The sequence below is a fragment of the Gadus chalcogrammus genome, chromosome 1, assembly GCF_026213295.1.
Source record: "Gadus chalcogrammus isolate NIFS_2021 chromosome 1, NIFS_Gcha_1.0, whole genome shotgun sequence".
NCBI classification, from domain to species: domain Eukaryota; kingdom Metazoa; phylum Chordata; class Actinopteri; order Gadiformes; family Gadidae; genus Gadus; species Gadus chalcogrammus.
Window position 1 is genome coordinate 22,228,367 of NC_079412.1, and position 24,871 is coordinate 22,253,237.

Sequence of the window (24,871 nt, forward strand, 5' to 3'; positions counted from 1 at the left end):
GTTTTGAAAATCTGCCTCTTCTGACATCACAAGTGGGCGTGTCCACCTAGATATATGATGGATAGATGAGCAACAATTGCTACAGTCCACTGGGTAGGCTGGTAGACTGCTCTATCCAGCACACATCTAGGTGGACACGCCTACTTGTGATTTCAGAAGAGGCCGATTTTCGAAACCGCTTGTAACGGCTAATCACACACCTGGTGGTATAAAATGTCACCTTTAACGCAAACGACATATACATATTTCGTTCATGTAATATAAATGTGGCTTGCTGGGATCTGCACATGGGAACAAAATGTAAAGGGACTAAAGAAGTACTCACAAGTAATCGTTTACTTGTTGCACAAAAAAACTTCACCCCTTCATTTGTTGAAGCTGTAAAGAAATATATTCTTTCCCCATTTACTAGTGATCAAGGGTTAAGCATGTAAAAGGAACATATTTTATATTGTATTACTTTAAATAAGGGTGATTTTGTTTGTGCTTTGTTTTAATGGACCATTTAGTATGACGAATAGAGTCCTATTTCTTTAAGTTTTACCAAAATGGAAATATTTTTAAGTCTACCTATTTTTATAAAAAGAAAATAATGTTATATTATTACACATTAAAAAAATACTTAGTTGTACAGGGGCAATGGTGGAGGCAGTAAAAAAAAAGTGGTTTGTCAAAATAATTTCTGTAATAATTAACAACTATTCAACAATTTTAAATGTTTCAATGAGGATGCTGTTACTAATATTATGGGATAGAAGGACATCCCTGCCTTGAGCTGGTGACGCAATCTCCAAACGAGGTGTTTTGATTTCTTATTAAAATAAGAACATTTATTGTGTTTTGCCATCCTTCTAGATACTGAACTTTCAATCAACGTGTTGTGCTTTTTTATTTGTAGTTGATCTACATACTATTCTGTGTAATGCTTGATGGGTTGCTGTGCTCGTAGTGGCTTAAGCCATATTGTTCATAATAAATATCTTACTACTGCCTTCTATACATTACGTGAGTGGATCAGTATGTTACGATATGGGTCGTACAATTGTTGTTTAAGCTGACTCAAGATATCCAATGTTTTGGTTTTACCTATGTGTGTGTGTCTCTCTGCACTTGTTCATAACCACTGTCACAAATATACAATTATTGTAATTTCAATAAACATTGTAATGCTACAAAACTACTCGGCTATATGGAGTTACAATTAACGTTGACGATATGTAACTAATGTTTCAAATCAGAAAATCGTCGGTCGCTGAGATCTGTTCTGACTCGGCAGAACGGTATCCATGGAAACCAGGTTGTGGAAGTTTGGGCGTTTTGGAGAGGCAATGACTTCAGGTATGGCATCAAGGACATAGTTCAACTTTACACTGTTCACCCAGGCCATGGTCGAAATAACATACATTTTAGTCAGTGTATTTGTATATTAATTTAATTTCTCTGTTACCTTTGTGCAGTGATGCTCAAGAAAGCATAAATCATATTCATTCATGAAGGTCACATAAAACATTTTCCAATCAATACTCTTAGAGGTGGAGGAACTTAGAGGGAACAGTGGTTGGCGACTTGGCATCCCACTGTTGGCATCCCACTCTCTCCGTTCTTCCACCTGGATTAAATACTTTCGTGGCCCTTTAGAGAATAACTGCAACTTTGAAGCGTTAAGCTAATATTGAGTTCATTTATAAAGCATTGTTCCAACATGAATACTTGCATACGTAAGCGGTATATTTTGTACAATTAACTCGCTTCATTAATTAATTGTGATAACTATTAGTCTAAATCAACATCTTAAAAACAAAATGACACATCTTGAAAAAGAAAAGATTAGGTGCAAATTACTCTGATTTCCGGGTTGGACATTGCAATTACTCTTCGTTAGCATTAAAACAAGCTACGACATGAAACCCCAGTAGGAGGGAGGGGTGGTGGGGGGGTTAGCTGGGTGTAGCTACAGGCAAGCTAGTTTAAAGTATGTTGCTGCCTTAGTAATGGCTGTTAGTGAGGACCCTGCATGCAGATGGACACAGTGAGGTTGTATAGGCAGGGTGAGGCTCTGTTGTGGACATCGATGCTGCTTCTTCTGTGGACGCTACGCCTTCTGGATCATAACCTGGAACTTACCTACACAGACACACGCGTACGGTAAATATCACGGACAAAATCGGATTTATTAATTTATTCTAAATTATAAACACTTGCTAGTGTGGCTTATTCGATGAATACAAAATTAAATAATGAAGATCTAATGATTTTATTATTACAATTAAGAGGGACCATTTTTGAACATGTCGCGTGCAGCTGTACATGTGCATCTGGCACAATCGCTGGCTGCGATTGAAACACAAGCATTTGTGTTTCAGATGTTATGAAAGAACTCTATTTTCAAATGATTAAACAAGCCTACGAAGTCAACTCTGTCCGAGGAATGGTTCTTCACCATAATAACAAACAGACTAGAACAGTTTAGAAGGCTGCTGCTCAAGAACTAAAAGGTTGCCATTGTTTCTTACATGCAGGCATGCCAGCCACCTCGGCTGTGACCACACTCTTCAATCCAAGGTCGGACAGCCCCCCCCTCACCAGACCACAGGTGAACGCCAAATACTGCAACACGCAAACACCATTACATTCATACGTTTTTTTAACATGTTTTTTTTGGTCAGTATATGATGTATTGTCTTCAACAATCTTGTATAAAAGGCCTTGATTATGACACCAAGACCATGGCAGTTTCATGCTCTCTGTTTGAATGGATATAACATGTTGTACTGATATTTGAACTGAATACACTCACCTTGGGGGCATGTTCCAAATACTGCTTCCCAGCTGACAGCTGACTGAGTAATCGGAAGCTATTGTCTTGTAGTACGTAGATCCCCTGGGATGGAGAGGAGTATCATAGCTTTATACAGATCTGTGGCTATTAAGGGAGCTTCATAATGAAAACGTTCATCAGATATACATTTCACAACAAACCTGTGTCCAATGTACGAGTGTTTCAAATGTTCTAGAATATAATTTTCTTGTGGATCATATTTCCCTTGAACGGTAAAGTTGGACTCACTTGGTGGTTGGTTCTGAGGTTATCAATTTGCTTTTTGAATAAACAAGTCCAGAAGTCCTTGCAGATGAATTTCATAACGTCCAGCTCGTCTTTAAAGCGTGGCGTTTCTTTGGTGAACCTATATTACCAGGGAGACATTCAAATACAATGGATGTAGTGATGCATCCAGTACTTCAATTCAAAAGGTACCTCCACGATGTTGTCCAAACTGGTCTTATAATATCCAAGTATTATAGTTTTATAGTATTTGCCGTTGGCATCATAGACCGTATAGAGCTGACTGAACTACAGAAAGATTTACCTCTCTATGAGTCCTTGCCCGACCCTGAATCCCATTGCTTCCAATTTGGTGATGTTTTTACCATTCTCCTGTGGATACCGTCAACCAACATAGATGTCAGTAGCCGAAATGAAACGCACATGGCAATGATAAAATGTACTTTATTTATAATACCGAGAGATTCTTACCGTCTCTCCATTTGCACCAGATTTATAAATGTACTGTATTAATTCACTGTGCAGAAACTGGAAAAGTGCTTCGTCTGCCATTTGAGAGGCTGGTGTTAACGTCTGATCTAACGTCACAGAAGATGGGAAAGTGTCCCCGTAAAAAGTGATCAATGCTGAATGACAGCTATACCGAAGGTTGATATGACCCTTCGGTAAGACTACATGTTTTTAAATACAATGTAGGACGTAATAAGAGGTCATGTTCAGCTCTCATAAACGAAACACTTCACTGTAAAAAGCAAAATAAACATCTGACTGGAGGGGTCCTCATTGAAACACCGGAAAGGCCGTAGCATTGCCTGTTTGATATGGTTGACGAAAATATATACGCTTTGTGGAATAACACTACTTACATTATTGGAACCGATCAGTTAAACTGTATATTTAAGAAAGAACAGCTCAGAAGCCATCGACTGCTGCATTAATGAATCAGTTTTATAAGGAATAATGTTCAGGCAAGTAGCAGACGTCTATATAGATGGCTGTATTTGTTGGAACTTTATTTATACAAAGCAAAAAGCAACAATTCACAATTTCAACTTTTTATATAAAAAATAAACACAAATCTGCTTATCCGCACCTACTGTTAACATTTTTACAATTTGTTTGGGTAAATCTTGTGATATTGAACGTATTGTGATCATGATTACTATGAGCAAAAACCAATACTATTTAAAGTGCTGATCAAGAGCTTTTACCTAATGATACCAATACATTCCTTATGTTTAATGGACGAAATATTCCAAGAAGATCTGATGATGAAAAAACGAATGACTCTTTCACATAAACAAAATAAATAATACAAATGATGAATAACACATACATAATACAAACGATGTATACATGATCCATTAAATCTAGAGCAAAAGAGACTGCTGAATTCTTCAAAAGTTAAGGGACTAATCTTACAACAGTGTAAATTCAATTTAATTTGGAACCTCACAAGAAAATTGACTTTCCAATGGAAACACATGAGACCAGTTTTACACTCTTCTCTTATGCTCCTAACCCTTGTCTTTTCTTCACTCTTAAATTATCCTGAATCCAATAAATAACCATATTATTATACAATAAACGATTCATGTATTAAATTCCCTAGCGTGCTAAGGTGCTCATTCTGATTCAACTTGGCATTCTTGCAATGTAGCAAGGAATAATGTAGGCCGAACTGGGATAAAGGTTGCTTACCTAGTAAACATTGTGATCTATAACGCAAGCTTTTAATACAATCTTATTTGAACAGTGCATGATGTGTAGAACTGCAATAAAAAAATAAGAATCAAAACATTTCTGTTTAACTGTTTCCAACACGTCCAGACCCCAGACCTAGACAAAATAAATGTATGTTAGAAAAAATCATCAAATTTAATAATTCGTATTCGAGGAAAAGGATTCAGATAAACCTTTCAAGTGGTTTATCCATGTTTTTTGTAAGAGAATCAAATTCTCAACGCCACTTATCATCCGTCACCTCTAGATGTCGCTGTTGAACTCCTCTGTGGTGTACTTCCCAAACGACTCGCCCGACGCGGAGTGACGGAAGCTCGACGCAATCTCGTCGAAGGTGCGACCCTTGGTCTCCGGCACCTTGAGGTAGGTGAACACGAAGAAGCCCAGGAGCAGCACCGTGAAGATGATGAAGACGTAGGGGCCACACAGTTGCTACGGTAACCAAAATAGACATTGAACACAGAGATGTCAGTTCAAGTTTTGGATCTGTGGTGATTTATGTGGCGGTTCCAAGCAGGGCTATAAAGAAGTTTATTTCAGGTTTTTGAGAGTTATTGGAGAATAAAGAGGGGCTGGGCAAGTATACAAAAACAGGCGTTAAAAACAATTTGCTTTCTCAATTGATTTTGAGTGGACGTGCGAAGGCAAGGTCCTTTTTTCGGAGCAGACAGCAATTACGATTTTTGCTCAAAGCTTAATAATGGCAAACACAAAATAAACCCAAATACCCGATAAACGTCATTCAAACATCCACATATTTTTAATAGGATTTTAAACCTCCCATCAATCATTCAATCCAACTACCAATCAATCAATGCACAGATGGACGAGTCCCCATGTACCTCCACATACTGGAAGCCCATGCCTACAAGGAAGTTGGCGGACCAGTTGGAGAAGCCGGCCACGGCCATGGCTGCCGGCCGGGGCCCCTGGCTGAAGAGCTCCGCCACGATGAACCAGGGGATGGGCCCCGGGCCGATCTCAAAGAAGGCCACGAAGCAGAAGATGGCCGCGATGCTAACGTAGGACATCCACGACAGTTGGTCCTGGAGGGGGCGGTAGGGGGGAGAGTTAGATGCTAGTTCGATCCCCGGCTTCTCCTAGCGAAGTTTCGAGGTGTCCCTGAGCAAGACGCCTAACTCTACTGGTTCTACTCTACCGCCACGGGTTAAAAATGTGAGACATAAATGCAGTTTATTTAATAATCGTATGCAAAGCAATTGCTTTTAGATTTATACGTCAATGCATGTGAGGCAATTTATGTTGACATGTTCAAGTTAAAAGCCCTTTGAGTTGAAGTTAAAAGGGCAGATTTCAGGGAAACACATTTCAAGTTTAACGGCATCCTACATATGTATACATTAAACTTTCCCATCGTCCTGACTTACCAGTAGTGCCATGGCGATGGTGATGAGCACGGCAGACACAGCCATGCCCATCAGGCCGACCAGATGTAGAGATCTCCTGCCCACACGCTCCACAATAAACAGCTGAAACACACAGCAACATGTACAATGTTCAATGTTAAGGCATTCAAGTGATCCCGGACCGGTTATTAATAAATCATTGAATTAAATCCAAGGTTTAGCAAAGCGCATAGAGTTATGTGGGAAGTGAGGCTCCATGGATAGCTTATCTTTAAATGTAGAAATCCAACGTCACTTTTACATACATATTACAATAGGAAAAATAAATAAATAAAATAAAATAAAACACAAAAGTTGAATGATAAATAATTCAAGTAGTTTAGCTTAAGTGTGAAACAACCTTTTTAAATCAACCCATTTAAGGTCCCGAGGGTAGGAAGTAAAACTATAACCGTAACACTTACCGAGACGACGGTGAAGGCGGTGTTGACCACGCCCGCCCCGATGGTGGCGTACACGGGATGTGGGACCCCCGCACGCAGGAAGATCCCCGTGGAGTAGTAGAACACCTGTCGCCACAACAACAAACCGCTGAGTTAGGGCTAGGCTGCAAAGCTGCACTTTGGTCCATGCTACCACATTTAAAGTTATTACCCGAGGAATCAATTGGTATACACGATGGGATTGATAATGGTCAAGATACCCTTCAGCTCACCGTGTGTGTGTGTGTGTGTGTGTGTGTGTGTGTGTGTGTGTGTGTGTGTGTGTGTGTGTGTGTGTGTGTGTGTGTGTCTGTGTTTGCGTTTGCCTCTGTGCGTGCGTCTGTGTGTGTGTGTGTATGTGTGTGTGCGTGCGTGCATGTGTCTGCGTCTGTGTGTGTGTTCGCGTGCGTCTCTCTATGCGTCTGTGTGTGTGTGTGTGTGTGTGTGTGTGTGTGCGTGCGTGCGTGCATGTGTCTCTGCGTCGTTTGCGTTTGCATGCGTCTCTCTATGCGTCTGTGTGTGTGTGTGTGTGTCTGTGTGTGTGTGTGTGTGTATGTGTGTGTGTGTGCGTGCGTGCATGTGTGCGTCTGTGTGTGTGTTTGCATGCGTCTCTCTATGTCTGTGTGTTCTGGACGTACAGCGTTGATACCGGACAGCTGCTGGGAGAGCTGCAGCATGATGGCGATGAAGATGGGCTGGCGGTAGGCCGGCGTGGTGAACAGCTCCGGGATGGTCACGGCCGGCTCCCTCGCCATCTGCCGGCTCTCCTCCTGCATCTCCTGCATGTCGTCACGCACGTCCTCAGTACCACGCAGCTTCTCCAGCACTGGGTGCCCAGAGAGAGAGGAGACACATGTGAGCACAACGGTACAGAACCAGAGAGAGGAGAGGAGACACATGTCAACACAGCGGTACAGAACCAGAGAGAGGAGAGGAGACACATGTCAACACAGCGGTACAGAACCAGAGAGAGGAGAGGAGACACATGTAAACACAAGGGTACAGAACCAGAGAGAGGAGAGGAGACACATGTAAACACAACGGTACAGAACCAGAGAGAGGAGACACATCAACACAACGGTATAGAACCAGAGAGAGGAGACACATCAACACAACGGTATAGAACCAGAGAGAGGAGACACATGTAAACACAAGGGTACAGAACCAGAGAGAGGAGACACATGTAAACAACGGTACAGAACCAGAGAGAGGAGAGGAGACACATGTAAACACAACGGTACAGAACCAGAGAGAGGAGACACATGTCAACACAACGGTATAGAACCAGAATGAGGAGACACATGTCAACACACCAGTATAGAACCAGATACACACCACAAAAACACACTGGTACAGAACCACAGACACCTAACGTTAACACACTGGTCCAGAACCACAGACACACCACATGAACACACTGGTACAGAACAAGAGAGACCGAACGTAAACAGCAGCCAGACCAATGGCAACCCTGCCTTAGCTGAATCTCCGGAGCTAAGCAGGTGTTGGCTTGGTTAGTACTGGACGGGAGACCAACTGGGAGCACTGAGTTGCTGCTGGAAGGGGTGTCGGGTGTTGGCCAGTAGGTGGCACTCTTCCCTCTGGCCAAAAACATCAATCCCCGATTCCCCAGTGCAAGTGATGGGGACACTGTGCTGTGGAAGGTGCCGTCCTTCGGAGGAGACGGTCCTGACTCATTGAGGTCATAAAAGATCCCAGGGCACTTGTCGCAAAGTAGGGGATTCCCCGGTGTCCTGGCTAAAACTGCCTAACCAGGCTCATTCAATCTGGCCCCCTAATTATCCCCCTGTATAATTGGCCTATTCATTAATTCCCTCACTCTCAAGCTGGTGTGTGGTGAGCGTTCTGGCGCTGATTGGCTGCCATGCATCACCCGAGTGGGTGCTACACACTGGTGGTGGTGAGTGAGGTTCCCCCCCTTCACTGTAAGCGCTTTGAGTTTCCAGAAAATAAAAGCGCTCTATAAATTCAATGAATTGACACAACATACAGTAAACGCACTGGTACAGAACCATTCTGCCAAGAGACCAGAGACCCAACGTAAACACACCAGTACAGAACCAGCATGCATCTCTCCCTTAACTTCTTGTTACTATACAGTCATTAGGACTCGCTTTTGATAGTGCTTTTGTTTTTTAATCTTTAAATGAACACATCGACTGAGTGGAACAACGTAGAATCCAGGAGTAGTCGGGAGTGTATCGATATGTTCTTACACCCCTAGTGTCTAACCGCTTCGCGCCTTGCTCTCCTGGTTCTGGTTGATGAGGAGGAAGCGGGGGCTCTCGGGGCAGAAGGGCAGCAGCACGCACTGCACCAGTGCCGGGACGCAGGTGAAGCCCAGCAGGAGGGGCCACAGGGACGCGTTCCCCAGGAGGCCCTCCAGGCCGAAGATCTGGAGCGGGAGGGCCGCACGCCGCACGCACAGACAGACAACGCACGCACAGACAGACAGGCAGGCAGACACAGCACGCACAGACAGACACCGCACGCACAGACGGACAGGCCGGCAGGCAGACACCGCATGCACAGACAGACACCGCACGCACAGACAGACAGACAGGCAGGCAGGCAGACAGACACATACGAGTTAGCCACAGTTTTACCGTCATTTGCCTGACCATTTCACCCAACATCCGAACCTTTCATACAAAGTGTTTATCTGAGAGAAAGGCTGAACCTCGCATCATGTTCTTGACTCAAACATAATCGTTTGTATAATCGTGATTTCAATGTTGACCACAATAATCGTGATTATGATCTTTCCCACAATCGAGCCGCCCTACCTGTGCTATGAGGATGCCGAGGACCACCCCCAGCTGGTGAAGCGTGCCCAGGGCCCCCCTCAGCGGCGTGGGGGCGATCTCCCCCACGTACATGGGCACGAAGCCCGTGGACAGGCCGGAGTAGAGGCCCACGATGAAGCGGCCCGCGATCAGCATCTCCCAGGACGCCGCCGCCTTGGACAGGCCCATGAAGGCGGCCGCCACGAAGGCTAGCACGTTAGCCATTAGCATGGAGTTACGCCTTGGGTGGGAAGGATGGAAAAAAAGGAAAACGCAGGACTTAAGACATTGATAAACACATGTTACACAGATGGTTTGTCTGCGTAAAAATACTGATGGCTTTATTTGTGTAGAGACGTTTAAAGGTGACATTATACCACCAAGTGTGAGGAGTGTGAGGGGTGAGGAGTTAGCCGTTTTGAAATCGGCCTCTTCTGAAATCACATGTGGGCGTGTCCGCCTAGATGTATGACAGCTAGATGAGCAACGTTTGCTGCAGTCCAGTGGCTAGGCTGGTAGACTGATCTATCTAGCACGCATCTATGTGGACACGCCCGACTTGTGATGTCAGAAGAGACCGATTTTCAAAAAGGCTTGTAACAGCTAATCACACTCACACCTGGTGGTATAATATGTCACCTTTAATAAACACATGTTCAACAGATGGTTTGTCTTAGTTAAAAATAATAATGACTTTATTTGTGTGGAACCGTTTAGTTAGAAAAGCAGGTTACGAAAGGCTTAACGAGACAACAATAAAATAAGACCCACTAAATCTAAATCTAAAAACTACAAAGAGACCGGAAAAACTACAAAAAGTAGGATGATTCATCCAACAGCAACTTCCAAACCGTGTAAACAGTTTACTTTGTAATAATGAGTCTGAAGAAGCTCTGATCTCTTCTGGCAGCCTGTTCCACAGCCTATGGCCGTGGTAGAGTCCCAGTCCTTCTCTGTTTAAGGTCTCGGTCCTATACCTGCCAAAGCGGTTGACGAAGAGGCCCATGGAGAAGGAGCCAACGATGCCGCCCACGGAGAAGATGGCGACGGAGGTGGACCACAGCGTGGTAAGGGTGGTCCGGGAGATGTGCTCCGAGTACCTGCTGGTCCACGTCTCGTTGTAGAAGCCCTCGATGATCTGGTGGTGGGAGACGGGAACGTCGGCGTCGATAAAGGGCAGCATTATTCGATTATTCATTTTAAGGAGGAGAAGGACTATATCTAGGTCAGACTTCTGCAAACATGTGAAGGACAAGTCGTTTGTTTACATAAATGCTTGTGAATGTAAGCTAAACTGCCATTCTGAGTGAAAGTCCAACAATGCGTTATTTTCTGTTATTATATAAAAAAAACAGAACAGCACAGCTAAACAACAGCTGTAGACTAAGGACGAGATGGAGGGGCTTACGTAACACATAATCCTATACACTTGACAATGAATCCAAGTTAAATTGGAAAGCCCATTATGCTAGTTGGCCTAAGTGGCTTGACGATAAAGATTTGTCATCCGTTATTGTGTGGTATTTTTGTTGAATATGTATATATATTTCAAAGGAACAACAGGAAGGATTTTTACATGCATTAATTGCTGACCATTTCTGCCAAGTAATCTTACTTTGAATGAATCCTTCCCTGACTCTCTTTGTTCTATTATATTAGAGCAGGGACTTTGCCAGGAGAAAGGAATGAGGTAACGATAAGCTCATATAATGGCTAAAACATATCTTTTTCGTAATTTGAATGGGTGGAGGTGTAATGTTCTGACCACACTGATCTAACCCCAACCTTGTTATCACAATATGAGTAACAGCAGTAAGAAAAAAAGGATTTTGCCTTTCAACTTTTTTTATTTTTCGAGCTAGTGGTGGATTATTTAGATAACCTCAGCATTGAAATGAATACACATGGATAACTGTGATTGATTTGTTTGTGTTCCCAGGGTGATTTCCGTTGCCATGGCGATGTGTACTCACGATTTGAGGGGCGTTGATGACGCCAGTGTTGTAGCCGAACTGTAACGAGCCAATCACAGCAGTCCCCACGGCAAACAGCAACGGCAGGGTTAACTGGTAGTGAAATAAAAGACACCTTGTTGTCAGGTGTCTGTAGTGTACCTGGCTGTACAGGTGTAGTCACCTGGCTGCCCAGGTGTTCTCATCTGGCTGCACAGGTTTTATAATCGCCTCCCTGTATAGGTGATATCATCTGTCTGTACAGGTGTTGTCACCTGTCTGTTTTGTCACCTGTCTGTACAGGTGTTGTCAGCTGTCTGTTCAGGTGTTGTTACCTGTCTGTACAGGTGTCTTTCTGTACAGGTGTTGTCACATGTCTGTACAGGTGTTGTTACCTGTCTGTACAGGTGTCTTTCTGTACAGGTGTAGTCACCTGGCTGTACAGGTGTTGTCACCTGTCTGTACAGGTGTTGTTACCTGTCTGTACAGGTGTCTTTCTGTACAGGTGTAGTCACCTGGCTGTACAGGTGTTGTCAACTGTCTGTACAGGTGTTGTTACCTGTCTGTACAGGTGTCTTTCTGTACAGGTGTAGTCACCTGGCTGTACAGGTGTTGCCAACTGTCTGTACAGGTGTTGTCAGCTGTCTGTACAGGTGTTGTCAGCTGTCTGTACAGGTGTTGTCAGCTGTCTGTTCAGGTGTTGTCAACTGTCTGTACAGGTGTTGTCACCTGTCTGTACAGGTGTTGTCAGCTGTCTGTACAGGTGTTGTTACCTGTCTGTACAGGTGTCTTTCTGTACAGGTGTAGTCACCTGGCTGTACAGGTGTTGTCAACTGTCTGTACAGTACAGGTGTTGTCAGCTGTCTGTACAGGTGTTGTCAGCTGTCTGTACAGGTGCTGTCACCGGTCTGTAGGGGTGTTGGCACCTGTCTGTACAGGTGTTGTCAGCCGTCAGTACAGGTGTTTTCACCTGTCCGTACTGCTGTTGTCAGCTGGCCGTACCGGTGTCCCAATATAGATGCACGAAGCCTCTCACAGATTACATCACCCGGCCGGTAATAGCGCTGTAATCCTGCTTGTGTGTTGGAAATGCAAATGCTAAGTGCTAATAGGCATTTCTTAGTGGTAACTATGGAGACGTGTGCGGCTTCAGGAAGGATCAACGGCTACGTCATGTGAGGTGACCGTAGTCGCCATGCCAAAAAGGTCTAAAGAATGTCGAACACCACCTGTGTTTTCAAACTGTAGTACGCGTACCGGTACGGCTGGTGGGAGTGGGATTTTATTCCTCAAATAGACACTATCTACTTTCTATGATAAAAATGAAGAGGATAAATATATTCTATTTTTTTTTTACCATTACTATTATTACTATAGGCTACTTGTGTGTTTTTATATATTTTTTAGTATTGAATATGAGGTGGTCCCGTAAAGGTCTTGATGACAATTCAGTGGTTCACCTAAAGTCAGAGGCTGGGAACCGCTGGTCCAACAGTCTCTGGACCTTTAACAACTGGAGATACTGGAGTCATTTATTTGACTGGGCTTTTATGGTTCCACGTTCCCGCATCGCAATGACCACGCAGACGCGAGGCAGTCGTGAACGTTTATGGTTCTGCGTCAGGTTTTAGCGGACCAATCACAGCCCTTGCTGCTGCGTCGCCTCGACTGGAGGTTACGATTTTTGGGAGGCGCACATCCGGCCCTTGCGGTGGACGCAAGGAGGGTTCGAAGCGCCCTTGCGTTGCGGGAACGTGGAACCATAAAAAGCCCTTAAGCGCAAGTGCGTGCAAGAGGTGGGATGGTGCGGTGGAGGATTCCACGTCACATGCTTTCGTGTGGACGGGTTCCTGGTTTTACGCTTTCACTTAGCCTACGTAACTTAAAGTGAAAGTGTGGTAATGTATTTTACTGAGCTTGCTAATTGTTTGGTGTTGTTGAAGGCTCAGTTGATGTGAGATATATATGATATGAGATGTATGTTTGTATAAAAAATATAAAGGGTAAAAAAACTGGATAAACATAGGGATAAAAGGGATAAAAGCAGTTGTAAAATATCTGTGCCACGAAGTGTATGCATAAAACTACAACAAAACACACACCGACAACCAACTCTGTGCAGATCAATCAGAAATAGCTAGGAGAGAGGGACAGTTGTGGATTTCATTTTAAAATTATAATACGAATCACTTTGCCTCTTTTAAATAGCATTTTCGAATATTGTATGAGCAGTAGTTCAAAACAGACAAGACACAGACACTGTTTACCACATATACCACAGATGTGGTAGCCTATGTGTTACATAATAAAAATGGCAAATCATAATAGATATAATAAAACTAGTTATCTTTCAGGACAGGACAAGTGATTCTTCCCTCGTTCAGACCAACGACGTGCGCGTTTTAACCCACACATCATCAATCATAAAACTGGACCGATATTAACTATGTGCCTATTAAACTATCATGAATCGATTGCGTAAATTTACCTGATCGCTGCACTCCATAGTGGCTGTTTGGAGTGAAACAAATTAGAAGTAGGCCTATTTCTCAATAGCAGAGATGGGCTACTTGGCTTTCTTATAAATGGCGCAGAATGTAGCAAATCCAATGTAGACTCTGCTACTCGTAAAAGTGATCCATGTTCTGAATTGAAGTTAAGATTTGTTTCGATTTAAATTCCATTTATCCTTTTATCCCAGAGAGAGTATGGGTGTCTTCTATTTGTTTCTCGCGTGTTTATCTCGGCACACAATGGCTCTTCAGCGTTAAGAATAAGCAGGTTAATTCCATTAGCGCCATCGGGGGCTTCTTATTGGCTGTGGACTGGGAGCGCATTTACAACTGAACGGTGAATCATGCTTTAGGGAAGAACTGGGGAGAGATACAACTAACGGTAACTCCAATTTACTGCAAACCGTTACTGCAGAGTGCAGTTTCATCATTTGGAAGCCTAACATGGGTTCATTGATTTGTCTTTGTAAAGTCAGTTACTTTTCCCATTTGGCTTTAGTAGTCTGCTGGGAATGCTTACCATATTTTTCAGATTTATGTATAATACTTTATAATTGATACTCCTTTAAGTCCGGTTCTAACAAACTCAATGAATGCTTCATTGGGGAATTCCAACTCAACCGATGCATCTGTAATGTATTTTACAGAATTTATATGTTTCAATATTTTTTTGGGGGTAGGGTTTGGGGGGGGGGGGGGGGGGGGGGGGGGGGCAAAACTCCATCCAATAAAAAGCAATGTTGTATTGTGAGTCGTGTTGCCATTGGCCCGCTCGTTGGGTTGCACCGACCAATAGGAGTGCGTTATACATCACTCTTCTGTTTTTGACTCAAGCAGACCCGTAGACCTCTACACGCTGTTGCTGCTGGAATAGTCTAATGTTGGATTTTAAAGGGGGGAAAGCGAGAAATTAACTTTGAGAGTGATCCACTCGCAAACTTTCCGGCTGCGGGTCTAACGGGTGCGTGCTTTTGCTCTGTAATGTAATTTCACGGCGGATAATAAATAAACGTGTTGCATGGACTGCGCTGCCGCCCGGGTCGGTGGCAGAGAAAAGAAAGCGTTGTTTGGAGTTGAACAAAGAGGTGTGCTTGCTTTCCTTCCCTCAGCCATTGTCCCGGCGGATGATATACAAGCGCCACTCTGATGAATGAAACACGTTTGGTTTGCATTGCGTTAAGAGAACGCCAACTGTCTTAAATGGTCCATTAATGTTAAACCAGAGTTATGTGTATACATATGTCTTAGTGTTGTTAAATGTGCACATACAAATAAAACAGGCCATTCAGGGAGACTACTGGTTTAAACCCTAGTTTTTTTTTTTTCATACTCATAAATCAGGTTCCATTTATATGTTGCGCGTGTTTTAATTTCCAATCATATTCCTACGATACAATGAAATTAAATCATGTTTGCGACCAGTTTTGTTTATCATTCTGCTATCCTCTACTGTTGCATTGACTTTCCTCGAACTCAGCCGCCCCCTAACATGCAGCTACCATTCTTAATGCGCAGTTGTGCGTCTACTGAACCTTTGTCTATGATGTGTATAACAATTGTCCTCCACAGGTTACGGTGCTTAATGCAACACTACCCGGTGCGGGTTTGGCCCCAGTCATGACCTCCGGGAACGGGAACAACGCACCCTCGGTGATAGGCAGCGTCCCACAAAACGGCAAGAGCATCAGAGTACCCCCGCCTGTCGTGAAGCCGCCCGTCCTCACCCATCTCATCGGGGGGTTCGTCATACAAGAGGGCGCCGACCCGTTCCCGGTGAGTAGTATAGCGTGGTAGTACCAATAACAGCAGACAATAAGTCAATTTAAGTCCGTTGTAATTCCGCTTCAGAGACACGGGGGGGCGCTCAGCATCAGTTTCACTGATTGATGGGTGAACATGGAAGTAGTTAGTCTCTAAGAATTTATTGATTCATCACCCGACCGTCGGATCCAGAGGGAATATTAACAGAGGTCCGTCTGTAGGTGGAGCACCCCTCGTTCTCCATCGATGCCCTGAGGAGATGCAGGCGTCAGCCGGTAGCCCAGAGCCCTAGGATCTCCACCAAGATGGAGGAGTTCTCCTCCAAGGGTAAGACCCTGCAGGGTTCTTACGTATAACATGTAACCAGAGCTGTAGTGTACCATGCAACCAGTACTGTAGTGTACCATACAACCAGTACTGTAGTGTACCATGCAACCAGTACTGTAGTGTACCATGCAACCAGTACTGTAGTGTACCATACAACCAGTACTGTAGTGTACCATGCAACCAGTACTGTAGTGTACCATGCAACCAGTACTGTAGTGTACCATGCAACTAGTACTGTAGTGTACCATGCAACCAGTACTTTAGTATACCATGCAACCATAGTTCAGTATACCATGCATGATGCAACAAGTACTGTAGTGCACCATGCAACAAGTACTTTTGTTTCCCATGCAGCTATTACTTTAGTATACCATGCAGCAAGTACTTTAGTTTTCTGTTCAACAAGTACTTTAATGTATCATGCAACAAGTACGGCACTATGTACTGCTTCAAATGTTACTTACTGGTTCTTACTTACTGTTAGTGTTGTTGCTGTTTACTTACTTACACTTTTGATGTTGTGTTTAGTCCTGGCTAATGTTGTCGTTTGCTTTCGTGTGTGTGTGTGTGCGTGTGCGTGTGTGTGTGTGTGTGTCAGAGCTGAGGGGGCTGCAGGGGGGGCCAATGCTCACCTGTGAGCTGTGTGGAAAGGTGGACTCTGCGCACATCTTCAAGGGCACCAAGAGGTTCTGCTCAATGCTGTGTGCCAAGCGGTAATTTATTTTATGTATTAATTATTTTTTTATAAAGTGTTTTATTTACATTAGGCTACTGTGCCTCATTGGATAGATTACTTTTTTTTCCTGATAAATTTGTCTTGTACTCCAGCTTTGTATTTCACACCGGTTTGAGACTATGTTTTTTTTTTTTTTTTCCAGCTACAACATGAGCTGCACCAAGCGCGTGGGCCTCTATCCCCCCGGCAGACACACCCTGGAGAACCTGAACAGAAGCCAAAGACAGAACGGAGAGCAGAAGAGTTTAGAGTCCAAACACAAAGTGAGTATAGAATGGATGGAGGCATTGTCTTGCGTCATTCATGTACAATTTCGCCTTGTTACTGCTAATTTGGGCTAAATACACAGGCTGTTTGACTTCTGTCCCATTGCTGTTCACAAACAGGACTAAATTCAGATTGTACATTTTGCCACCAAATCATGTTTCTACACTGGTGCTTCTTAAAGGTGACATATTATACCACCAGGTGTGAGTGTGATTAGCCGTTACAAGCAATTTTGAAAATCAGCCACTTCTGACATCACAAGTGTGCATGTCAGAAGAGGCCTAGCTCACTCATTGGATATATCAACCCACCAGCCTACCCGGTGGACTGTAGCAAACGTTGCCTCACCTATCCGTCATACATCTAGGTGGACACAGCCACTTGTGATGTCAGAAGGGGCAGATTTTCAAAACTGCATGTAACGGCTAAACACACTCACTCCTGGTGGTATAATACGTCACCTTCAACCAAATTCTTAAAGGAGGACATATTATACCACCAGGTGTGAATGTGATTATCCTTACAAGCTGAAAATCTGCCCAATATGACATCACTAGTGGGCGTGTCCACCTAGATGTGTGCTGGATAGATCCGTCTACCAGCCTACCCCGTGGACTGAAGTAAACGTTGCTCATCTATCCAGCACAGATCTAGGTGGACACGCCCACTAGTGATGTCATATGGGGCACATTTTCGAAACGGCTTGTAAGGTCGAATCACACTCGCACCTAGTGGTATAATTTGTCCCCATTAACGCTAATTTCCGAATGGGATTCACAAAATAACCACATTAAATGCCGTGCTACAGTCAGCCACTCGCTTTCCTGTTCACCTTTAACCAAAACCAACTCCTTCGTGGTGCTCTCAGACGGAGGTGGGCTTCGAGCGGAAACCTCCGCCCGGCGCCTTCTCCTCGCCGCGCTTCGCCCGCGGGGCGTCCCAGGGCTCGGTGCCGGAGCGCCGCTCGGTCGACACGTTCAACGGGGGGCCGGCGTTGCCCAAGTCGCCCGCGGCAGCCGGCTCCCCCCCCTCCCCCCCCCCCCCAGCAGCTGAAGGAGTGGGGGGGTGGCGGCGACGGCTACGACCTGCCTGCCTTCCCACTGGTCCTCCTGCCCCGAGATCCCGGCACATGGGGCGTGGAGAATGTGTACAGGTTCATCAGCTCGCTGCCAGGTGAAGGCTTTGAGGGGATACTCACTCACTCACTCATTAATTTATTCATTCGTAAATTCATTCATTCAATAAACAGGGACGGGCTAGAGCAGGGCTAGAGCAGGGCTACGATTATTTTGGTCGATATTTAAATCACGTTTATTCAAACGATTATTTTTGAGTTTGAAACATGACGTGTTTATTCAGCATGTCTCTCCCAAAAAACACTTTGTAACTGAGAACTTTCGCCATAAAAAAAATACACAAAATGGTCAAGTAGAAAATGGCCAGTCTAAAGTAATGTACAGATCCAGCTGTTCTCAAAATTCGATTAATCGCCCAGCCCTAGGCTGTGGCTAGGTAAAGGTACTGGGTTCGATCCTCCAGATCGGAATTGGACCTGATCCTTTTATTAGTGCATGATTTCTACTCGAGGAAATGTCGTTTCTGCACGATCTCGTCTCTGGGAAATGTAATTCCTGCATGATTTACTTTAATTTATTATTTACATAATTTCTGGATAGACTTTGCGACCAGTTATTTCCAAGGTTGATGTATTTAGTCCCAGAGGGAGAAATGCTTCATTTTCTCGTCGTGTTTTTTGTGCATCAGGGTGCTTGGAGATCGGCGAAGAGTTCCGCTCGCAGGAGATCGACGGGCAGGCCCTGCTGCTGCTGAAGGAGGACCACCTGATGGGGGCCATGAACATCAAGCTGGGCCCTGCGCTGAAGATCTACGCCCAGATCTGCTTGCTGAAAGACTGCTAGCCCTCCTCACCCCCCCCCATCCCCCTCCCCAGAACCAATGTGCTCTCTGACCTCACAGGAGACGCTGGGCCGGGACCTGTTGAGTTCAGACCCTTTTCTTTTCTAATGTTATTTAAGTTTTAATGTAAAGCCCTCCCTCGCCTTTTTAGCCTTAAAGAGGGACCTGGGCTCCACTTTGATCAGCCGTTTTATTGACTTGTTACCACTTGTACTGTGACACAATCTTGGGTAAACTTGAGCCTTTTGAAAAGCGTTTACACGTTTTGTTTTCAACCTGGGACAATATTAGCCAGGGTGTTACTCTGGTGATGATGCTGTTGTGATATGTTTTTAAATGTTTAAATTACTGTTGCCTTAAGGGAGGCCATTGGGCCAAATTTGGCACTGTTTGATAATGAAAGTAAAACCGTAAACAAAAATAGTGCATTTTAAATTTCTCTTTCATGAATGGGAAGTCTGTTCAGACCTCATTTAAACGCAGGGTGAATAAAAAGTTGCACTCAAAGAAGTATTTGCAATCAAATGAACCGACAATGTATGTGATGGCTTCAGGCAGGAAGAACTGGGGGCCTTCCCATGTGTTTAAAAGAAAACAAGAGCGCTTGATTCTAGAAGTAGCTGTGTGGGGGAACCAAGATGGCCACCCAGTGTATAAGGCCCATTGAATGATTAAAGAGAGTGGATAGGTTAGCAGTTTAGTAATCATAATACAATAAACGTGTCATTGGTTGAGGCCTTAACAATCGGTCGTAGACAAACAACTCAACTGAAAAGGCTTTCTGCAAGATGCATTCTGGTAAACTCAACTGTTGGTTACTGTGTTTTGTAGATTTGATTTGTTACGTCACCTACACCAAAGTCAGAATATTCTATTGAATTAAGACATTGTTAGGGCACAGGATACACTCTAGATTACAATGTTACACTTAGGTTATGTATTTTATTATCACGGTGGCAGAACTTCTGAAAGTATTAATTTATATGTAACCCTTGTAAAAATATGTGCGATGGTATGGAAATTTAGCTTTTTTACGTTTGATAGACTTACAATAACAAACTTTTTTTCGAAGTGAAAAGTGGCCTTCAATTGCTGATTCAGTTCTTTGTCTCAAAGGTGTCTTTTATCCTAAATAAAATCCTGAAATCTTCAAAGGGTCTAATCAATGTGTCGCATATGCAAAACCATTGCTAAAAGAAGGGCCCATTATTTCCAATGCAGTCGAATGTCTGCAATGTTCATCGTAAGTGCCGCTCATTGAGTTCTTGAATTCGGTTGTGACATCCAACCCCTGGGTTCAGAACCCCAGCCTTCCTTCCTGATTGGAGTGGTGCCCGGGGTCTAGCGATTAAGGTGTGTGCCTACTCTCCCTGCTGTAAGGTTCTGTTCTATCCCCCACCTGGCTGCAGTCTACCCAACCCCTAGCTGGTTCCTAATCTCTAAATAAAACCATCCCAGGAAGTTGCTTTGGATTAAGTGCCTGCCATAGGCAACTGTGGCCACGTACATCATCACATAATAAAGGGAGTCAAACAATTACATTTTAAATCAAAAAGGTAATTTATTTGAAATGGTACAAAACAAGGCGAAACATATGACCAGGGATAATTGCTTTACCTACAAGGATATACGGGGAAAGAATGAGATAAAGCAAAGCGCCCATGTGAATGAGAGTGAAAACCTGCTTATATAAGCCCACCCCTGTACTCTGGTGTGGTTAATTTGGTTATGAAGATACTGAGGCCTAGCCCTTCGCTTGCAGTGGCAGCTAGGACTAAAAGGGGGTTCAGGGGGGTTGTCACATATATGATAATAGTAAATTGTATAGTTTGGATAAACCCTCTGTTGACCAGCTGGGGAAGACTTGAGTTGTCAGCTAGTGGGAGGTGGAGTTATGACACTGCAAAATGGTGGGCCATCATAATCATGTTTATTCCAAAAAAATCTGCAAGGTAAAGAAGGCTTATCAGACATGTTTTGCACACAGCTAACCTGTAAAGGGTCACATGACTTTGTATCGTGTTATAGGCGGAGCTACAACAAGGTAATCTGGAAATGGAGGGAAAGTAGGTAGACAGGAAGAGAGAGGAAAAGGAGAGTTTGTCTGTGTGTGTGTTCGTGTTGGAACATCATTGTTTTTGGCAACGCAAACCCATCAGCTCCATGTTGAACATTAGATTCATGCAAGTTGAGTTTGTATGCGAAAGCCCTTATGCATATTGTGTGTTTGTGGAAGACTTTGTTAAAGACTTCGGAACCCTATGGGCACAGCTCATCTCCTCTACTGGTGAGCGTGAGCTAATTCTTTCTCTTCATTCTATACATTGCTGTTCTGCTGTCATTGTGATGCGTTTTGGAAATCTGAATTATTTTGGACTCAAATAATTAAAATAATAATTAGCTGGGTATTTTTCCGTATTTCTTCAGCATTAATCGTTTTGAGGTCAGTTGAATCCGATTGGGACGCGGGATGAGGCAGCGTTGTCTTTTCAACAGCCGTAGCAGGCTGGCGATGCGCAGATCTCACAAGAGTTCGACCTGGTGGCCAGACTCACTGAGGAAAGAACAAAACAAGGTATTAGTCCTGTGAAACTCGCATGACACTGCCCCAACCAACGCCACATCAGAGCAGTGGGCTTCAGTTCAAACCCATTGGTGTTTGTTGTTTGATCATTATATTGCAGAACATGTTTATTTGGTGTTGGCTAACTTATTATTGCGTCGTTTTTCGGGCACGTGTGTTAGCACCCTAATGTTTTAATTCCCTGATTTTTCAAAAATGATTTTCATGTTTCGGATGGCACGCACACGCACACGCACACGCACACACACACGCACACACAGGCCTACATTCTACAGCGAACTTGCCTTTCAATTTGAACTGTCACTACTGACAGAAAGACAAGACAGCCATAAGTCTGATCAAGACCCATAGACACAGGTGTGCAGACACATGACAGTAGCGAGACGGCACGCGGCAGCCCTACCTAGTTCGGCGAAGAGCTTCCCGGCGTTGGGGTCCCGACACAGGGGTGTGAAGACGTGCGGCAGGGCGGGTTGGGAGCACACGGCGGGCATGCCGCCCTGGGCCTCACTTCGATACCCGCGGGCCGTCGCAACCAGACGCCATAGCATCTTCACACTCTGCAGAGGATACTCGTACTGCCCCACCTGCAGCAAGCTCAAAACACCGCCCCGTTAAATAACAGCGCTAGCATTTACTATTTAGTCACGTCTTATCTATTTAGTCAAGTCAAAGGGGACTTGACTAATCCCTAGTAGGCCTACATGGCTGACCCCATTAAGGAGAAGGTAACTTGTTTAGGGGATTTTGCTTAAGGACACCGACGTTGTGGACATTTGGATCACACCCAACAACCCTGTTCTACTATAGGCCTACTGAATACACTATCCTGTCCCCAGGATTATCAGCGGAGCTGCGGAGGTAACCATGCAGCACAAGATACATTTAATAAATAGGCCTGTGGATTTTGCAGAGTTTACCACCGGCCACTAGGGGGTAGTATTGGATTACAGACCGCTAACTGGCTCAGTTAGAACCTTATTGTGTTTGCCAGCTGTTTAACAGTATTCGTGTAAGTCCATTATCATTCTTGATTACTATAGTTGTCAAGGTTGGTTAAGTTCCTGAAGATATTTATGTTAGACACGTGCATGTAGGAATTACTGGTTGTAGCTTATGTTGTTATTTTGTGTATTGCTGCAGGGCTTCTTCATCGTCATTAAATAAGTTTGACATCAAGGAGTGCATTTCTTCAGATTTAATTTTAAATTGTTTTGATTTCACCTTAGCTGCGGTCTTTGTTGTGCATTGTTCAAGAGGTAGGCTATAGACTATCTTCTAGAAATCAAGAATAGCCTACTATTCTGCGTAATAAACTACAACACAAAAGAGTAGGCCTACTACACACGACTTTGAATAAATAGCCTATATATAATTCAAGTTATTTCTGGAAAAAAAAATGTATGCCATGTTGCTCTTACCCTGACGGTGACAGTGCAGGAGGCCACGTGTAGGACGGCGGCGGCTACGGCCACGGCGATGATCCACTTCATTGTGCTGCTTTATTTAATTGTGAGACGCCAACAGCTGCCTTGTTGTGGTTCTCTTCGTTTTTCAGTAGATGGTTTTGAGCACTGCATTCCCACACGCCGTTTATAAAGGGTGTGACTGTGGCACACATGCTATAGCGTGGCCAATAATTAACTGACGCCACTAACGTAACGCCAACGTTTTGGGTCAATGTGGTTCCCAGGCGTTGTTTGGGAAAATTAATGGGGAAGTGTATATGCAAACGAAGTTCTGGGAGTCTAGTGAAATATTGATGCCATATATTTAATAAATTATTAATGAATACTAAATTGAGTGTTTATATATTTATATAAATATATAGGGGCCAGTCTGTTGTGCTTTCTCAGTCAATAAATTAGCTTTCTCTGTCAAACGCTCAAATGAGGAGCCAAAATGTAGTTATGGATGTCATGCAATCAATAGGCTGGTAAATGATTGAAGATAAACAACCGATTTTATTAAAAAAAATATTGGATGACATGCATTCAAATAATAAAAACTTGCCCTTGCCTGTCAAATGGACTTTAACTACTGACAGAAAGTTAAGACAGACAGACAGGCAGGCAGAAGTGTGATCAAGAGTCTAAAGACCGATAGACAGGTTTGCAGACATGTATGTATGTATGTATGTATGTATGTATGTTTATTATTCCATCAAGTATTTCAAAGGGCCAAGTGTGTTGGCCATTTGATAATCTACCCTTCAGTGACATCAAAAGTGGGAGAGTCCATCCAAAATTATGCTGGACTAAAGCCAGTTGACGTCAGTTGACGTCAGTTGACGTCAGTTGACGTCAGGAGACGGTATCAACTGGTATCCTGTCACTAACTCACTGATACCTGCCGATTGTAAGGGTAACAAAGGGCCCTTAAGGGTAAATGGAGGCCTGTGTTTACTCTTACCAGAGAAGTACTTGAGGCTTACTTAGTGCCAGGATCTGCCACCAGGATATCGTCCTTTAACAGTTCAAGAGCTGCCTGCGTGTCTCCACTCCAGAGGAGATTAGTCTCCCGTTATCTTCTGGGTAATCCTGAAAGTGTATAATTAATATACTGAGTTAGAAATATAGTTCCTTTAGTGAAATGAATCTAAACTAAATTGAACTTATGTTGGAAGTACATTTTTATGACATTTTTAAAGAGTAAATACATACCGGTCCATATTTAATGAGCTTGGGCCAGATCTCAAACATCTTGGCAAGTTTGCCAACATATCAGGCCCAGCAAGTTTGCTAACAAATTGCCAACATATCAGGCCCAGCCACTTTGCTGACCGATGCGATGTGAACCAGCCTGACAGGAGGCTTACCTATAGGGGGGATCAAACGTGCTGCAGCGACCCCATAACCCACCGCCTCATAACAGGGGAAACTCACTGCTTACTTTGCATTGGGCCATATCCGTCTGGTTCATCTTCAAAACAGTTTTAATCTGTGCTATTGGGATATATTATTGAGATGTAATTCGTTATGAGTAAAATATTAAATTTCACCTAGATGTGTGACGGATAGATGAGCAACGTTTGCTACAGTCCACTGGGTAGGCAGGTAGACCTATCCACCCTATGTGTGCTGGTTGGATCTATCCAGCACACATCTAGGTGGACACGCCCACTTGTGATGTCATGAGAGCCAGATTTTCAAAACGGCTTGAAACGGCTATTCACACTGACACCTGGCGGCATGTCATGGGACCTTTAAAGGACGAGGAGGTCTGGTAGGCCTAGGCCTAAAAAAATACAAATTTGGTTCCTGTTGTTTGTCAGTTGAGGTCATGGGTGGGTAGGTAGGGATTTATTTTTTATTTTTTTTATTTTATTTTTTCCAGCGGCAGCGAATGATA

At 43.8% G+C, this 24,871-nt stretch overlaps 4 protein-coding genes across 5 annotated transcripts; 1 reads left to right on the forward strand and 3 right to left on the reverse strand.

Annotated features, from left to right (window-relative positions):
- Window positions 1–1,390: 1,390 nt before the first annotated feature.
- Window positions 1,391–3,855, reverse strand: LOC130391564 (trafficking protein particle complex subunit 6b-like). Its single transcript, XM_056601774.1, has 6 exons — window positions 3,536–3,855; window positions 3,369–3,436; window positions 3,068–3,185; window positions 2,798–2,881; window positions 2,514–2,607; window positions 1,391–2,124 (listed from the first exon to the last, which is right to left on the reverse strand). Exons 1-6 carry the CDS (start codon window positions 3,614–3,616, stop codon window positions 2,093–2,095), a joined length of 477 nt encoding a protein of 158 aa, XP_056457749.1. The 5' UTR covers window positions 3,617–3,855; the 3' UTR covers window positions 1,391–2,092.
- Window positions 3,856–4,199: 344 nt separating this feature from the next.
- LOC130387170 (solute carrier family 2, facilitated glucose transporter member 1-like) lies at window positions 4,200–13,921 on the reverse strand. The gene is made up of 11 exons (XM_056596171.1): window positions 13,904–13,921; window positions 11,437–11,529; window positions 10,441–10,601; window positions 9,464–9,704; window positions 8,910–9,072; window positions 7,295–7,482; window positions 6,639–6,743; window positions 6,196–6,297; window positions 5,650–5,853; window positions 5,049–5,239; window positions 4,200–4,903 (listed from the first exon to the last, which is right to left on the reverse strand). The coding sequence occupies exons 1-10, from the start codon at window positions 13,919–13,921 to the stop codon at window positions 5,051–5,053; spliced, it is 1,464 nt and encodes a 487-aa protein (XP_056452146.1). The 3' UTR covers window positions 4,200–4,903; window positions 5,049–5,050.
- Window positions 13,922–14,823: 902 nt separating this feature from the next.
- On the forward strand, window positions 14,824–20,074 carry LOC130387177 (polyhomeotic-like protein 2). Of its 2 annotated transcripts, none has more exons than XM_056596191.1 (7): window positions 14,824–14,889; window positions 15,498–15,701; window positions 15,911–16,016; window positions 16,615–16,729; window positions 16,895–17,015; window positions 17,888–18,192; window positions 18,784–20,074. In XM_056596191.1, the coding sequence occupies exons 2-7, from the start codon at window positions 15,546–15,548 to the stop codon at window positions 18,986–18,988; spliced, it is 1,008 nt and encodes a 335-aa protein (XP_056452166.1). In that variant the 5' UTR covers window positions 14,824–14,889; window positions 15,498–15,545; the 3' UTR covers window positions 18,989–20,074. The 2 variants fall into 2 exon arrangements, with proteins under 2 accessions (XP_056452166.1, XP_056452157.1); XM_056596182.1 differs by having other exon boundaries at window positions 14,830–15,013.
- A 452-nt stretch (window positions 20,075–20,526) lies between these two features.
- LOC130387251 (guanylin-like) lies at window positions 20,527–23,071 on the reverse strand. The gene is made up of 3 exons (XM_056596273.1): window positions 22,942–23,071; window positions 21,924–22,107; window positions 20,527–21,490 (listed from the first exon to the last, which is right to left on the reverse strand). Exons 1-3 carry the CDS (start codon window positions 23,011–23,013, stop codon window positions 21,426–21,428), a joined length of 321 nt encoding a protein of 106 aa, XP_056452248.1. The 5' UTR covers window positions 23,014–23,071; the 3' UTR covers window positions 20,527–21,425.
- Between the last annotated feature and the right edge of the window lie 1,800 nt (window positions 23,072–24,871).